The sequence below is a fragment of the Pinus tabuliformis genome, chromosome 5_1, assembly GCF_031772625.1.
Source record: "Pinus tabuliformis cultivar Carrire ecotype Pingquan chromosome 5_1, CPIR1, whole genome shotgun sequence".
Classification (NCBI taxonomy): Eukaryota; Viridiplantae; Streptophyta; class Pinopsida; order Pinales; family Pinaceae; genus Pinus; species Pinus tabuliformis.
This window is the reverse complement of record NC_142305.1, coordinates 77,791,482-77,807,980: the sequence shown is the minus strand read 5'-3', so window position 1 is coordinate 77,807,980 and position 16,499 is coordinate 77,791,482. Positions and strand designations below refer to the sequence as shown.

At 35.1% G+C, this 16,499-nt stretch overlaps 1 protein-coding gene across 1 annotated transcript; it reads right to left on the bottom strand.

Moving 5' to 3' along the window:
* Nucleotides 1-11,605: 11,605 nt before the first annotated feature.
* Nucleotides 11,606-15,579, bottom strand: LOC149163522 (receptor-like cytoplasmic kinase 176). The gene is made up of 6 exons (XM_089431760.1): nucleotides 14,988-15,579; nucleotides 14,445-14,758; nucleotides 14,028-14,163; nucleotides 12,872-13,008; nucleotides 12,624-12,747; nucleotides 11,606-12,496 (listed from the first exon to the last, which is right to left on the bottom strand). The coding sequence occupies exons 1-6, from the start codon at nucleotides 15,052-15,054 to the stop codon at nucleotides 12,012-12,014; spliced, it is 1,263 nt and encodes a 420-aa protein (XP_089287886.1). The 5' UTR covers nucleotides 15,055-15,579; the 3' UTR covers nucleotides 11,606-12,011.
* Between the last annotated feature and the right edge of the window lie 920 nt (nucleotides 15,580-16,499).

The window sequence follows — 16,499 nt, the reverse complement described above, 5'->3', positions numbered from 1 at the left end:
TAAAAATATGCATTTGATATCCTACATTAATTCTGCATTGGAGTGTTTACCCAACAACATCATAGAGTGGTAGCTTCCCATATAATGTCATGCAAAGGAGGGTAGTGTCTAATTAATGTCATGATGGGACCTTATTGTCACGCCCATCCATCTTACTACCTAGTGGGATGGCAGCAACATGATGCCTCACCTGTCTTGCTACAAACACCCCATCTGGGGAATAAATATATTGCATATTATTCTAAAGTGATAGAGAAGATAAATTAGAATTATCGAAATTTACTAAAAAAATTAAAAGGATAATTAAGATAATTTATAATTATATTATTATTTATTTTTATTTAAAAAAATAAATGGCATTTCTCAAAAATCACAAAATAAAACTTCCAAAAATTTACACTTATTACATCTTAGTGATTTTGTATAAAAACTCATAAGCATTTTAATTGTTGCATTGAACGTAGAAACATATTAAAAAACATGGTGATTATTAGCTTCTTCCTACCATGTTTGATAAGAAGGGAATTTTTATTTTCAAGATCTATATCTTTTAGTGTTTGACGAACTATGTCTTCTTCCTTTGGATACACTTGAATATAGTTTGAGGACATTCTATGGATAGAAGTTGTCGAGTGTGAATATTTACTCAAATTAATAACCATGTCCTCCAACATGTTTTTTTTATTTCTTACCATAACTAGATAAATTTATTATTGAAAATTTGGGTCCAAAGCATGCAACATGTTTACATATGAAAAAAGTTTATATATATGACTTGATTTTGACTATTTTGAGCAAAATAGAGCCTTGGAACAAACATAAACCAAATTTTTGTATACTAAGAGCTTTGTGTGCTATAAATGCAGTAAAAGAATCCCAAATTTACACAAAAACTAAAAAAATACAATATCCTTGAAGAAAAAACACATTGACTTGATGCAAAACATCTTGCCATCCTACCTAAGCTTCATTATTCGATTCTGGGAGGAGTTGGGTGGTTTGCGCTTACTAAGAATATAAGAATGATCAAAGGAAGGAGGACAAAGCATTGGTGTACTATATAGTTTGACCTCCTCCAATTAGTTATGATTCTAACTCATTTCATCCTCCAATTGTTGAAAATGGAATTGATGTTGAATCAGAATAGCTATGGAGGTTATTGTTTGGATTGCAAACTACTTTCATATTATCATGTGGCATAGGGAGTCATTGTTATGAAACTAGCTCACAAAAAGATAGAAAAGGGAGACAAACGCCTTAGAATTCAACCTCTTCGAGGGGGTAACCTCCTTTACATTACACAAATGAACAATTCTTAGATGATACAAATGAAAATACCTCCTTTCTATATATAGGAGTCTAAGGAGTCATAATATAATCAGAACTGACATAACAATAATAATGTAAGGGCATAATAATAACAATAGTGGGCTTCTATGGGGCACAATAGTAACAATATGGGACCTACATGGGTACATCAATATAATAAGGGGGTTGTACTAATAACAATAAGGGGTTACACTAGTAGTATAGGGGCCTAACATGCCCCTCTCCTTCAAAAAGTGTTGTCCTCAACGCTTGAGTAGTTCTTGATGCTTCTGTATAAAATTCTTGTCCTCCCATCCCAAATGGGGTTACACTAGTAGTATAGGGGCCTAACAGTCATGGAGATCATCTAGTTCAAATTGAAGGTTAAGAAGGAGCTTTTTCCCTACCGACAAGGGATTGAGCACCATTACTTCATGATGGTAGGGCAAGGACCAAGTAGACAATGACCAGAGAAATAATTGAAACTGCAATGATGGACAAGAGACTCCCATAAATGACATAAGGAAGGATGATATCCAAAAGGCCTTGGACATCATAAGCCCTATGTTCTTGTTCTTAATGCAACAAAAAATGGGCTTTTGTCTATACCATTCCTTAACATCAAAGGAAATTCACTATCCTATTCTTTTAATAATGTCATTTAGGTATCCCATGTCTATTGTGCATGTCGACTATTCTAAGCTTGACTTGTTTCCATTCACCACCTTTGGCCTCCTCTGAAGGGTTGACGTGAACTACATCATGGAATGTAATGGAGGTATAAGTTGGTGTGGATGTGGATGGATCCCTTGGGAATTGGTCTACTTGATTAGCCAGGGCATCAACGTATGAGTTTAGAGCCCTAGGCGCATGAAGAGCGACCACTTTTGATAGGGAAGAAAGGCTCAATCAAATCTATTTGAAGACCTAAGAGAACTTGGGATCACAAAGATAAGCCCATGCTTGTAAATTCCTAATTATGTTCTTTGAATTTATTTCAAGACCAAAGAGATCCTAGGGTTCAAATGAGAAGATACCACTTGTAAATGCTTAATTATGTTCTTTGAATCACCAAGGATGAGTAGATAGTGAGGATTTAGAGTGACAACCAGGTTTGCCCCTTGAAGTAAAGCATAATATTCAACCTAGTTACTAGTGGCTTGCCGCAAGCTCCAAGCATAAGAATACACACATGTTCCTCTAGGGCGAAGAACAACCCCCTCGCACTTGCCACTGTAGATGTTCTTGAACATGTTACACAACCTCTAGCTCATCAATTTTCTTCTTTTGTTATAGAAGGGTATTCATAATTATCATTATTTGTGACGTGCACTGGTGTTCATGCTCATTGGAAATCACTAAAAAAAAAATGGAAGACTTATTACACTATATTGACTCTCTGAGCCTTCTCAATACCCTCCCAAGTTCCTATGCTTCCTTGTAATCCATATGGATAACATAACTAGAAAAATAATGATGTCATAGGCTTGTTTGATGCATCCAAGGCTTAAATTGAGGCACAAGGGAGAGGTCCCAAAGAAATCTCTTCCCTCATAATTTAATAGGAAAACCCCTTGTTTAGAGATATATCTCAAGTAGCCAAAATATTCTAAAGCTAAGGAATAGGGAGGTTGAGAGGTCAAGGCTCAAAATGAACCAAATAGGAATCACCCAATAAAGAGATATCTAAGCATAGTAAAAACCATATCAAAGCAATAGCCATGTGCTAAAAAGACTCTAAAAGAACCAGGAGGCCCGAGGGCATACCAAAGCAAACGAAGTCAATCATAAAACCACACATATTATACAACTTTTCTTCAAGGAGCAATATCAATAAACAAAGACACTTTCTTTTAACCACAACTAAGAAATAAGAAAGTTGGAGGAAAGAGCTTGACCTAGCCAACCAAGCCTATGAGACCAAGAGAAAGAAACAACAAACATGACTAAATAACCCATCAGAGAGCTTGAGAGATTATAGAGCCAAAATTGATTAACAATAAAAGAAATATAATTAATCCTTTGCAATACTTGAGAATAACTCACTAAAATGAGCTTGTCTTAGCCATGAATAACCACAAATTGTGACTTGAAACCACTTTCAAATTCTCATCAATTTTCCTTGTATGCAAGGTGGTGGCACTGAGTAAAATGAGAGCACCACACCTTTAGAAATGACCTATATGCATGAGGAGTCTTGTCTATACTATGTTATTTGATGGCCTAGGATTAATCATCACTTCCATCCAATATTTAAAAATATGCATTTTATATCCTACATTAATTCTGCATTGGAGTGTTTACCCAACAACATCATAGAGTGGTAACTTCCCATATAATGTCATGCAAAGGAGGGTAGTGTCTAATTAATGTCATGATGGGACCTTATTGTCACGCCCACCCATCTTACTACCTAGTGGGATGGCAGCAACATGATGCCTCACTTGCCTTGCTACAAACACCCCATCTGGGGAATAAATATATTGCATATTATTCTAAAGTGATAGAGAAGATAAATTAGAATTATCAAAATTTACTAAAAAAATTAGAAAGATAATTAATATAAATTATAATTATATTATTATTTATTTTTATTTTAAAAAATAAATGACATCTCTCAAAAATCACAAAATAAAACTTCCAAAAATTTACACTTATTACATCTTAGTGTTTCTGTATAAAAACTTATAAGCATTTTAATTGTTGCATTGAATGTAGAAACATATTAAAAAACATGGTGATTATTAGCTTCTTCCTACCATGTTTGGTAAGAAGGGAATTTTTATTTTCAAGATCTATATCTTTTAGTGTTTGATGAACTATGTCTTCCTCCTTTGGATACACTTGAATATAGTTTGAGGACTTTCTATGGATAGAAGTTGTCGAGTGTCAATATTTACTCAGATTAATAACCATGTCCTCCGACATGTTTTTTTATTTCTTACCATAACTAGATAAATTTATCATTGAAAGTTTGGGTCCAAAGCATGCAACATGTTTACATATGAAAAAATTCTATATATATGACTTGATTTTGACTAATTTGAGCAAAATAGAGCCTTGGAACAAAAATAAACCAAATTTTTGTATACTAAGAGCTTTGTGTGCTATAGATGCAGTAAAAGAATCCCAAATTTACACAAAAACTAAAAAAATACAATATCCTTGAAGAAAAAACACATTGACTTGATGCAAAACATCTTGCCATGCTACCTAAGCTTCATTATTTGAGTTTGGGAGGAGTTGGATGGTTTGCGCTTACTGAGAATATAAGAATGATCAAAGGAAGGAGGACAAAAAATTGGTGTAATATATAGTTTGACCTCCTCCAATTAGTTATGATTCTAACTCATTTCATCCTTCAATTGTTGAAAATGGAATTGATATTGAATCATAATACCTATGGAGGTTATTGTTTGGATTGCAAGCTACTTTCATATTTTCATGTGGCATAGGAAGTCATGGAGATCATCTAGTTCAAATTGAAGGTTAAGAAGGAGCTTTTTCCTTACCGACAAGGGATTGAGCACCATTACTTCATGATGGTAGGGCAAGGACCAAGTATACAATGACCAGAGAAAGAATTGAAACTACAATGATGTACAAGAGACTCCCATAAATGACATAAGGAAGGATGATATCCAAAGGGCCTTGGACATGATAAGCCCTATGTTCTTGTTCTTAATGCAACAAAAAATGGGCTTGTGTCTATACCATTCCTTAACATCAAAGGAAATTCACTATCCTATTGTTTTAATAATGTCATTTAGGTATCCCATGTCTATTGTGCATGTCGACTAATCTAAGCTTGACTTGTTTCCATTCACCACCTTTGGCCTCCTCTGAAGGGTTGATGTGAACTGCATCATGGGCTGTAATGGAGGTATAAGTTGGTGTGGATGTGGATGGATCCCTTGGGAATCGGTCTACTTGATTAGCCAGGGCATCAACGTATGAGTTTAGAGCCCCAGGCGCATGAAGAATGACCACTTCTGATAGGGAAGAAAGGCTCGATCAAATCTATTTGAAGACCTAAGAGAACTTAGGATCACAAAGATAAGCCCATGCTTGTAAATTCCTAATTATGTTCTTTGAATCTATTTGAAGACCAAAGAGATCCTAGGGTTCAAATGAGAAGAACCCACTTGTAAATGCTTAACTATGTTCTTTGAATCACCAAGGATGAGTAGATAGTGAGGATTTAGAGTGACAACCAAGTTTTCCCCTTGAAGTAAAGCATAATATTCAACCTAGTTACTAGCGGCTTGCCGCAAGCTCCAAGCATAAGAATACACACATGTTCCTCCAGGGCGAAGAACAACCCCCTCGCACTTGCCACTGTAGATGTTCTTGAACATGTTACACAACCTCTAGCTCATAAATTTTCTTCTTATGTTATAGAAGGGTATTCACAATTATCATTATTTGTGACGTGCACTGGTGTTCATTCTCATTGGAAATCACTAAAAAAAAATGAAAGACTTATTACACTATATTGACTCTCCATGCCTTCTCAATACCCTCCCAAGTTCCTATGCTTCCTTGTAATCCATATGAATAACATAACTAGAAAAATAATGATGTCATAGGCTTGTTTGATGCATCCAAGCTTAAATTGAGGCACAAGGGAGAGGTCCCAAAGAAATCTCTTCCCTCATAATTTAATAGGAAAACCCCTTGTTTAGAGATATATCTCAAGTAGCCAAAATATTCTAAAGCTAAGGAACAAGGAGGTTGAGAGGTCAAGGCTCAAAATGAACCAAATAGGAATCACCCAATAAAGAGATACCTAAGCATAGGAAAAACCATATAAAGCAATAGGCATGTGCTAAAAAGACTCTAAAAGAATGGAGCGGCCCAAGGGCATACCAAAGCAAACGAAGTCACTCATAAAACCACACATACTATACAACTTTTCTTCAAGGAGCAATATCAATAAACAAAGACACTTTCTTTTAACCCTAAAGCAAATTTAAAAAAACTAAATTCTAGAGGACTAACTACAATCGGAGAAAAGACCTTACCAAGATTGGTTAGGTGGCCCTCCTCTTTTCAATGTAGCAAACTTCCTCCTCACTACAAACATTATCCCACTTTATTAAAAGGCCCTTCAGCAATGGGTTCAAGAGATTGAGCAATGTTAAACTTGTGCATAAATGAGTTATTACTTGAAATCCAATTGCTAAAAAATTTAATGAACAAGTGACAATTTAATACAATGTTGAGTGTCCTTATTTTCATGAAGTTACCCAAAAATGAGATAAAATAACATCAATTTTTTTCCAAATAACTTCAAAATAAAAAACAATTGTTGACCACTCAATCAACTTATTAATTGTGTTTTCAATATATTTTAGAAAACTAAACCTTATCTGAATTATTTAGATTAACTAGAGTATGATCGAAGCAAGTTACTCGAGTATTATTAAATTAATTATTATACTTAATTTTTTTTAGAAACAATAAATAAATATATCAGTCCCACTTATTTTACTTAAATAATACCTTGATAAAAAAGCATAGACCTCATGATAGCCTTTCCACAGCCACAATCATATAAATTTTCTAAATTTTCCACAAACTCTAGAATCATCCCATCCCGCACCGCCTTTTGCAAAATTTCCCATTAATAAATAAAACAGATTTAAAACATTAAACACAAATTAAAATTTAAACAAATAACTCCCCAAATTAAATTATTTAATTCCAGCTTGCCCTACCTAGTACCTACATTCAGATCCTGCCCATGTTACGTGTCAAAGCGTGCCTCGATATTTGTGTGTTCAGTGTAAACAAGAACCGAACCGTTATGTGTCTCGTACAAATGTGAATACAGCAAATTCCATTTCTGGGTGTTGCATTAAATTGATCAAGAAAGTAATTGTGGGCGTTGCATTAAATTGATCAAGAAAGTAATTCCGTACGAGACATCAAACGGAATCTGTTATCGCTTTTTAACAGTCATGAAATTCACAGTCAAGAGGGGCGGGGGTATGGCAGACGAGTCGCGACAGGCATAATAAAAATGCTTTGAACGTTCAAAGATCAGACAACCTATAATTTCCAAAATATTTGTTGTCAGCCATGGCGTCCTTGGTCGGCTCACACGGAAACAGATGGTGTATTTACATTTGTTTAATCTGAAATCTGTCAAGTCAGAGTCAATGAACACGGCTTTCAGATAGAATTCGTCAAAACTCAGAACAGTATCACGGTAAGTTCACAATTGAATTGACAAACCACCTACCCAGAAGCTTCTTTCTGGTTGGGCAGTCGTTGAAGACTTCCTGGGTGCCACAAAATTGATTCTTCTGGAGTCAAGATGGTTAAGTGCAGGGAAATGCTTCCAAAGTCCCGTGATGTCAGCGGATATATTGTTGGTCGAGGTTTTCAGCTTTCGACACCTGGGTAACTCATCACAATCATAATTTCTTATGGCATCTATTGCAATCTCTGAATTGCAGAGCTATTGAATCCCAAGTAGAGAATTGCTGGGCTACACAATAATTCCAGACAACCCCAGATTGCTGGTTAATGTCATACTTCAAATTCATAATCTCATCTCTTATGCATAGTATTGATCAAGACCAAACCAGGGTGTTTGGCAATGTAACACTATCATTAGTTTCATTTTTAATTGCTTGTTAATAGGCTTGCCATGCAGGGTGGAAGTCAAAAACTCTTCCAATATTCATAGATCTTTAACTAAAGCACCCATTTATAATACTATTCATCAAGATATTATTATTAATATATAGATTTTTAAGAGTAATTTATAAGGTATCCAGTGTCATTATTTTTTATTTGAATAGTTTATTATAATAAACATATTTCCATATTTTAGAATATAGGCTTTTTTAATAATAATAAATATTTAGTTTATAGGATTTTGAATAGATAGTGGTCTTGTATTGTTAAGGTATCTCTAGATGTTAAGTCATAAGTTCAATTCTCTGTTGTTAAGGCACTTCTAAATGTTAAGTCATTAGTTCAATTCTCATCTTATTCTAGTGTTATTCTTGGGCATGATCATGATTCTAATCTTATTCTAGTATTATTCTTGAGCATGACCATGATATAGCCCTTCTGTTACCAAACTTAATAATAATAATAATAAATATTTAAAATATATAGATATTAAAATTTAATAACTTCTTAATATTTTTCTTGGTCCTAAAAAATAAAAAGATGAGATATTTTTTTGTTATTGTTCTATTTTTCTTTTATAATTTTAAATATTTATCATTATCACCTCATTTCTAATAATATAACTCTCTGAACCCATGTGATCTTCATATTTAAAATAGTGATGACATTGCATTTTTATATCACTATATGATCTTCATATTTAAAATATTGATGACATTGGATTAATCAATGGTAATGAAGGGAGAAGTGGGCATGCGGTGGCTATAAATATCCCCCCATAAACATTATTATTTTGGCAACTGTATACAATTGAAGATAAATGCACTCTAAATAACAGGGATGTCGTGACCTGCTTACAATCTGCTTTCCAAACAATGATGTTTTAGTGTTCTCTTTAAATTCTGATATTTTGGTTTTAGCCTGGGAAAATATTGGGATTCTGCCATTTTTATGATTTAACTCATTGGTGATCCCTATCAACATTCATCTTCCACTACTAATGCGGATGTGCTGATTAATAGATGTATCATGAGAAGACGGGTAGTTCAAAAACCTCTTTCAACCACACATGAATATAAATATTTAACTAAAGAAGCACACAAACTCTTCAACAAGATGGTCATTATCCTAAGTTTATGGTTCCTTGACTAAAAGACCAAACCAGGGTATTTGGCAAAGAATCCAATATCATCGATTTCATTCCAATAACTTGTTAAAAGACTTTGACATATGGAGGTAGGGGTGGAAGTTTAAACCTCTTCCATTTACACATGGATTTGGATCTTCAACCAAAGGACCAAATTGGTTTTTCAAAAAAAACCCATTATCATTAATGTCATTCATATGGTTTTGTTAAATAGACATGCTATGGCATACGGACATTGAGGTGCAGGTGGAACTGGAATCCTTTTACTCATGGGTATGGGTAGTGAAAAAAATCATTTAGTAAAAATAGAAAATCAGACTAGAGGCCATATCATATTGGTTGATTAGGATTTAGAAAGATGTTTTTGGAAAACTCCACAATATATTCAAATTTATCTGAGAAGTTATGCTGAACATAAATCTTGACCTAATGTTGTCCAAGGCTATTCCAAATGTTTTAATCTTAATGTTTCATTGTGGAGAGGGCTTAAAGCCTGAGAAGTCATTTACTTATTAGCTATAGCAAATGGCCTTGCAGCATAGGTAGCACTGTCAATTAGGTTTATTTCAAGTGGTTCGGAGGAATGATTGTTATCCTCCTCATCTAGATTCAATTCCCACAAGTGACATGTTGAGGTCAAATCAAATATATTGTTATAATGGCTTCAAAGTCTGGTTGTAAGACAGTGAGCCCAGAAAAATATCTTAGACTTTGATTAGAGGCTGGAGGGTGAGGTGTTTTGTTTCCTTGGACAAAAACATATAACGAGCATCGTGTTCATCTAACAATCAGACATTAACAAGCACTGAACATATAACGAGCATCGTGTTCATCTAACAATCAGACATTAATAAGCACTGAACTGGTAGCCAATAGATCCTACTGGAATCATACCAATTAAATAAAACCCCAATTTGATATTCCTCCGGCTATGCAGAATAATCTTGTACTGCAAATAGCAAAGTTTTATGCATCTGTAATGAAGTTGCAATGTTCTTTAGATTTTGGTAGATAGATTCATTCCGAATTTACATGTGAACAGGCAGCGCACTTTCAAACAATTTGAAATATCTAGGGAAATTTATCTCTATTAAAAGAATGCTCTGACTTTTGACTTTTCCTAACGAATTGGGCCAAAGTTCTGCATTCTCACAGATCGACGGTAGCCAACAGAACCAAATGTGACACTCACTCAAAAATAATTTGCACAGAGAACGATATGAGACGTGCTCATGGGCCCAAGGGTATGCCATACTGTACATACTCGTTTGGTTCTAAATGCCTTGCATAAAATATGGGGATACCTCGAATCTCTACTAAGGAGGTCTTCTCCTATATATCAGAAACGTCCTTTTCACCCTGAATGCCTATATAGATTATAAGCTCTTTGTTTTGAAATTGCATTTCGAATAGTAAAAGGAATCTCTAAGATACATATACCCACATGGAGTCTGACATTTTTGTTAGTTGATAAACATCAATATTTCCCTTTGCTCTTCCATTCTACCAAATAGATTCAACTTTTCAAAAAATACAGACATCTTGTAATTTTTGCATGTTTTTCAGACTTCCATGTGTGACCATTATAGCGGTATACCATAGTGATTTCACAGGTTTACATTTATGAACAAACATGGATCAAGTATAAAAATCCTTTTCCAGTAATAAAATGCCAGAACCCTTCTGGAAGCAAAGGACTTGTACAGTTTCAGTGGGTAACCCTTCAAAGTGTTTTATATCTTCAGGTATGAAAAGGATGAGGACTTGTACAGTTTCAGTGGATAATCCTTTAAAGTCTTTTGTTATCTTCTGGCATGAAAAAGATTATTATATTTGTAGACATTAATGATTTCACCCGTGTGTATTTATCAATGAAGACAAGTTGAAGATAAATACCTTTTCAACATAGATGGCTTCAAAAACAAAGTACGAGCAGAACTCTCTGTGACAATGGGCATTTCAGATTCAGAGACATGGATGGCTTCCAAAACAAAGCATTGGCAAAACCTGTGTGAAAAATGGAGATTTATATTTTCAACAGAGATGATAATAAGAAGACAAAGTCTCATGCATTTTATCAACCCCAGGACTAAATTCACAATTCATGTCCAAGAACACTTGACTTTCACTAAATACAGATTTCCTGTATACGAATACTTTAAACACATTCACTGGTGGCAGAATCAAATCACAAAATGTAATTTTACAAGTCATATAATGTCAAGCCTGCCAATGTCGCCATGATTTTGCATTTCTAAGTTTGACCCACTGGTTAAAATGGAAACATTTCTGAACTTGCAATATCATGTACACAAAAATGGAGAGTTCTATAGCATTAATTTTTCCAGCAAAAGAGCCAAAAGTAATAAAATACTTCATGATCATAATGATAACATCCAGTGCCATCTACTTAATAAAATGTAATACCCCAAGTGTAAATGCATCCAATATCATTCATGCCACCAGATTCCATGGAGATAATATTACTCTTGGAGAGCGAGATAAATAATAGAAAATATTGAATTTAAGAATATAAATGATCCGAATGATGTTCGTTGTTGTACATATGCTCTGAGATAAAGCTCAGGGCTCTGACCAGAAAAATTTAACTAATCACAACAGTAATTAGTACTTGGAGGAGGCTAAAATAGATTTCACATCAACATCTACACTCAGATTTTGTCTGCTACATAGTTCAGACAAAAGCTTTCAATAAGTCGATATCATAACTGCACAAATTTGAAATTACATAATCTTGGAAATATACAAAGGCTTGCTGACCCCGTCATGCACACAAGATACCTTGGTCATTTTTTCCACAACCCTCAAAAGGCAGCTGTAAATATCAAAACTGCAAATCACTGACAGTCCACAGATGATCAGATTTGTTTTAATGTCATTGATCAGTTCAGCCTGCCCTTGGGGACCGCTGATATGAATTTAGTGGAGAAGCACCTGCTCTTGGAAGACCAGTAGGAAGATGATTTGCGTTTCTATGATTAAAAGGAGAGTGCCCAGTGGGATTGACATTAGCCCCAGACTGCTTCTGTCCAGTTCTTTCAGGCTGAGAATACTTTGCCATTTCCTTGACATTCTGCAACTGTTCTAATGTCTCAAGTACTTCTGTCATAAGGGGCCTATGTTTTGCTTCGGAGTTAAGACACTGCAGAGCAAGTGTTGCCGCTTTATGGGCACCTTTCATGGAGTACTGACCCTCCAATTTGGTATCCATAACAAGATACAATTTGCGTTTATCACTCAGATATGGTCTAGCCCACTCCACTAAATTCTGTTCAATTCCGGGCTTGTTCTTCTCTACAGCACGGCGACCTGACAATAGTTCCAATAAGACAACCCCAAAGCTGTACACATCACTCTTGACTGTCAAACGACCTGTTGAAAATCATTTCAAACATTTCTCCAAAGAGTTAATAAATTATGAATGCAAACATTCGACTAAATCCATGGCAAAGTTATCTCAAAGAAACCTATGTAACAGCAAAAAAGAAGCAATCCTGACCTGTTGCTACATATTCAGGAGCAGCATAGCCATAAGTACCCATGACCCTTGTAGAGACATGTGTGTTATCACCCGTTGGGCCATCCTTTGCTAGTCCAAAGTCAGAGAGCTTTGCATTAAAATTCTGTGACAGAAGCGAAATGGTAAGGCAAGGTATGGGTTGACACCAAGACATGGAAGGATATAATAACATATATTTTCATTATGGGATAGCCAAGGCTAGGCTAGGGATCTGGTAATTCACTTACCGAATCTAGAAGGATGTTTGATGCCTTGAAATCGCGATAAATAACTTGTCTTTCTGCATTGTGAAGAAATGCAAGTCCCCTGGCAGCCCCCACACCTACTTTTATCCTTATGGCCCAGGAAAGTGGCTGAGAACCTTCTGCAATATTAAAACCACAACTTCCGTTAGAGTCAAACCACCTGATAAGAAACAACAAAAAGTAGCTCAATATAAAGCATAAATGAGTATGGTTGAAAGCATTTAAAGCCAGCGTGCATGGCATCAACCTTCCTAAAATCATCACTTGCACATACAAAACAAACCCCAATGCCAACTGCAGACTCCACACATAAATGCAGAACAGAAGCCTTCATCAACCCTTTGAGCTCAGCCTACCACACATAAGGCACAGATACAACCCTGAGAACTTAAAATCCAGTGTGCATGGCATAAACCTTCCTAGAATCATTCCTTGCACATACAAAACAAACCCCAATGCCAACTGCAGCTCTGCATGTATATGCAGAACAGAAGCCTTCATCCACCTTTGGAGCTCAACCTACCACACATAAGGCCTAGATACAACTCTGAGCACTTTGTCCATAAAACAAATAATTAAGAGCACTTGGTTCCTAATATAATAACTTCTTATCATTTCAACATAGAAGTCTTCATCTATCCGTATCAGATTTGTCCCTTCAGTTTTCAGTTAGACTTGATATGTTTAAGAAGGATATAGATTCTCTACCACGTGGAACTAAAACAGTATCGTTGGCACTTCTGGCCTATCTAGGCCGGAGATACTCCGCTGTGCCCACTCTTTGGCTCCTAAATAATGCTGACCTTGATGTACATGTCTATTGATTTTTAATGGAATATATGCTGCATTTTCAAAAAAGAAAATGTTCATAAGCTTTATCACAGAAGGGGGCTCTGGACAAAAACAAAAGAACTCATGATCTCACACAGGTCTAGTCCATGCCCTGTAAACTCAATTCTTTACAGGAACAAGCTACCGTGTTTCTATGAAGATAAACACATGGGTAGCTAAGCCAGACTCGATTGACAACTAGTTCCCTTATAAAAATCCCATGTGAAATCAATTTGATCAAGCATTAAATTGTTTCAACTTGAGACCCAAAAGGAGGAATTCAATGTACAGTATAAAGGTTACTCACTTCTGAACAGATGATTCTCCAGACTTCCTTTCTGCATAAACTCATAGACCAACAGGCGGTGATCGTCCTCTGCACAGTATCCTATGAGCCTAACAAGATTAGGATGGTGGAGTTGGCCCAGATAATTCACCTCTGCCTACAAACAATCCACAAGGAACCCAAAATCATACACCAAACAATCAAATAAAAAACATAATCAATCTATCATTGAAGTCGGCCATGGTTAACTCTGAAAAAAAACAACCTTAGTCCTATTTGGGAGACCTTACATACAATAGTTAGTAACCAGAATATTGCAAAATTCATGTTTGTCAAAGTAAATAACCAGTTAGTGTAATTCTGACATACATATTCCTGCCGTAGAAAGGCATCAAAAGAAAAAACAGATGACCGAGTTTGAGAGAGTCACAAACTTACCAGCCATTCTTTATGGCCTTGATAACCTTCCGGGTTGAGCTTTTTCACAGCAATAACAATGCCCATACCAGGCCTGGAGGCCCCCAATCCATGCTCATCAATCCAGCCCTTGAACACCGACCCAAATCCACCCTCACCCAAAAGGCTGTCGGGACGGAAATTTCTTGTTGCACTTCTCAGCTCATTGAAAGTGAAAACCTTCAAATTTGATGAAGAGAGGATCTCCCCTTCAGACTTGGGAGTAGATGGGAAACTCTCATTTGTCTTCACACTGAAAGATGATGGAACATCTTTGCTGGTAGACTTTGAATTCCCTGTAACAACAACAAACCCATTACTCAAAACTATGTACCCAAAGAACAAACCAATAGATACACCATCAAGCCATGAAAGAAAACAATTACCCATCCAATCAGTCAATCCATTAAAGCAAACAGTTCAGCCCTTGAAGCAAAGCAATAAGCTCATCAAGTCTTTCAAACCAAAACCGTACGCCCATCAGAAAAAAACCAATAAAGAAAGTTCAGGCTTGATTGAGCTTACCAGAAGAAGGCACACTAGTACAAACAGGACTCTCTGCTTTAATAGGTGCATCTAAGCAATTTCCCATGAACTCTGCTGGCTTCCTCCTATGCAGTCAGTTTCAGAGGTTCCAATATAACATTTAACCCTCTCTGCAACTCTCTTTACATTCAATGATCAGATCTGATTGCAAAGTCTGCGTGCAAATGATGAGCAAAACGTGGTAAATGCCCTTCAAAATAATATGCAGGTCTAAGAAAAGACCAGAGTGTGTGCTCTAAGACAGAGACCCAGAAATCAGAAGAAGCAGGATCGAGAATAGGAATTCTTCAATGAACTATCGTCCTCCTCGGAATAAGAAAAGTCTAAATTCAGACCTGAGAATCCTCGCTTGTATAAGCCCTTGAGTTGATGAGGTAGATACCCCGGTGGAAGTTACCAAATTGATGATTAAAATACAAGTCAGACATGATAAGATATGATGGCATATAATGTGAAACTGGCTACCTATAGATGGGAATTCACGCCCTAGGCTTGACCCTTGCCTCCCTCGCCTTCCACGCGCTTTCCTAATGAGCATATCTGATTTGGATTCTCCTCACTCTGTACCTCACATGAACTAAATCTCTATTTCCTCTTATCAAATTTTTATCCAGCTTTGTTTTACCTCCGCCTTTTCTTCCATAATCCATATCAATTTTTTATCCGAGTTTATTTCACCTCCGCCTCTTTTTTCATAACCTATATCAATTTTTTATCAAATTATATTTCACCTCCACCTCTTCTTTCCTTCATAGTCAACTTTTTTATTTGTAATGAAGCACAGTTGTGTTCCACAATATATCATTTCATCTTTTAACAGCAATTTTCTGTCCATTTTGTCTCTCTTTACTTGTCTTTGTTGTAAATTAGTAATGATGAGTATATATGGATTTTTGTTGTAAATTAGTAATGATGAGTATATATGGAAGATAATGATTGAAATTTATTATATTGAAATGGTTTATTTGATTTATATTAATTGAAATTGATTAACATTTTATTTTTGTTTTTAAAAATTGGGAGAAGAGTTTTAAGATTATTATAATTTTGTTAAGTTAAAAGTTAAGAAGTTAGGTTGTCTGACAAATATTTTGAAAATTAAATCAATACAAGATAGACAATCTAAGAGAAAGTGTTTTTCATCTTAATCTTCTTAGTAGGGTAAAGGTGACAAACTCTTTCATTTCATAGTATTTTGGGAATTGAACACTACCCAATTTCACTATAATGCTTATGAGAATTTACTCTTATTTTAGCAAAATTCATTTTATTATTAACATTAATCAAACCAAAAAATATATTATCAATAAATTATTTTTAATAATAATAATAATAAAACAATTTACATTTAATAATATTGATGATATATATATATATATATATATATATATATATATATATATATATATATATATATATATATATATATAAAATAATTTATTAATAATAATTAAAAACTAATTTTTAATCATGTATCTTAAACGTGGTTAA

Bases quoted from the DNA above. Each gene is read 5' to 3' on its own strand.
- LOC149163522 (XM_089431760.1), bottom strand. From the start codon at position 15,054: ATGGGAAATTGCTTAGATGCACCTATTAAAGCAGAGAGTCCTGTTTGT. The intron at 14,759-14,987 runs GTAAGCTCAATC...TTGTTGTTACAG, and splicing joins TACTAGTGTGCCTTCTTCTG to GGAATTCAAAGTCTACCAGC. The intron at 14,164-14,444 runs GTAAGTTTGTGA...GATTGTTTGTAG, and splicing joins AAGGCCATAAAGAATGGCTG to GCAGAGGTGAATTATCTGGG.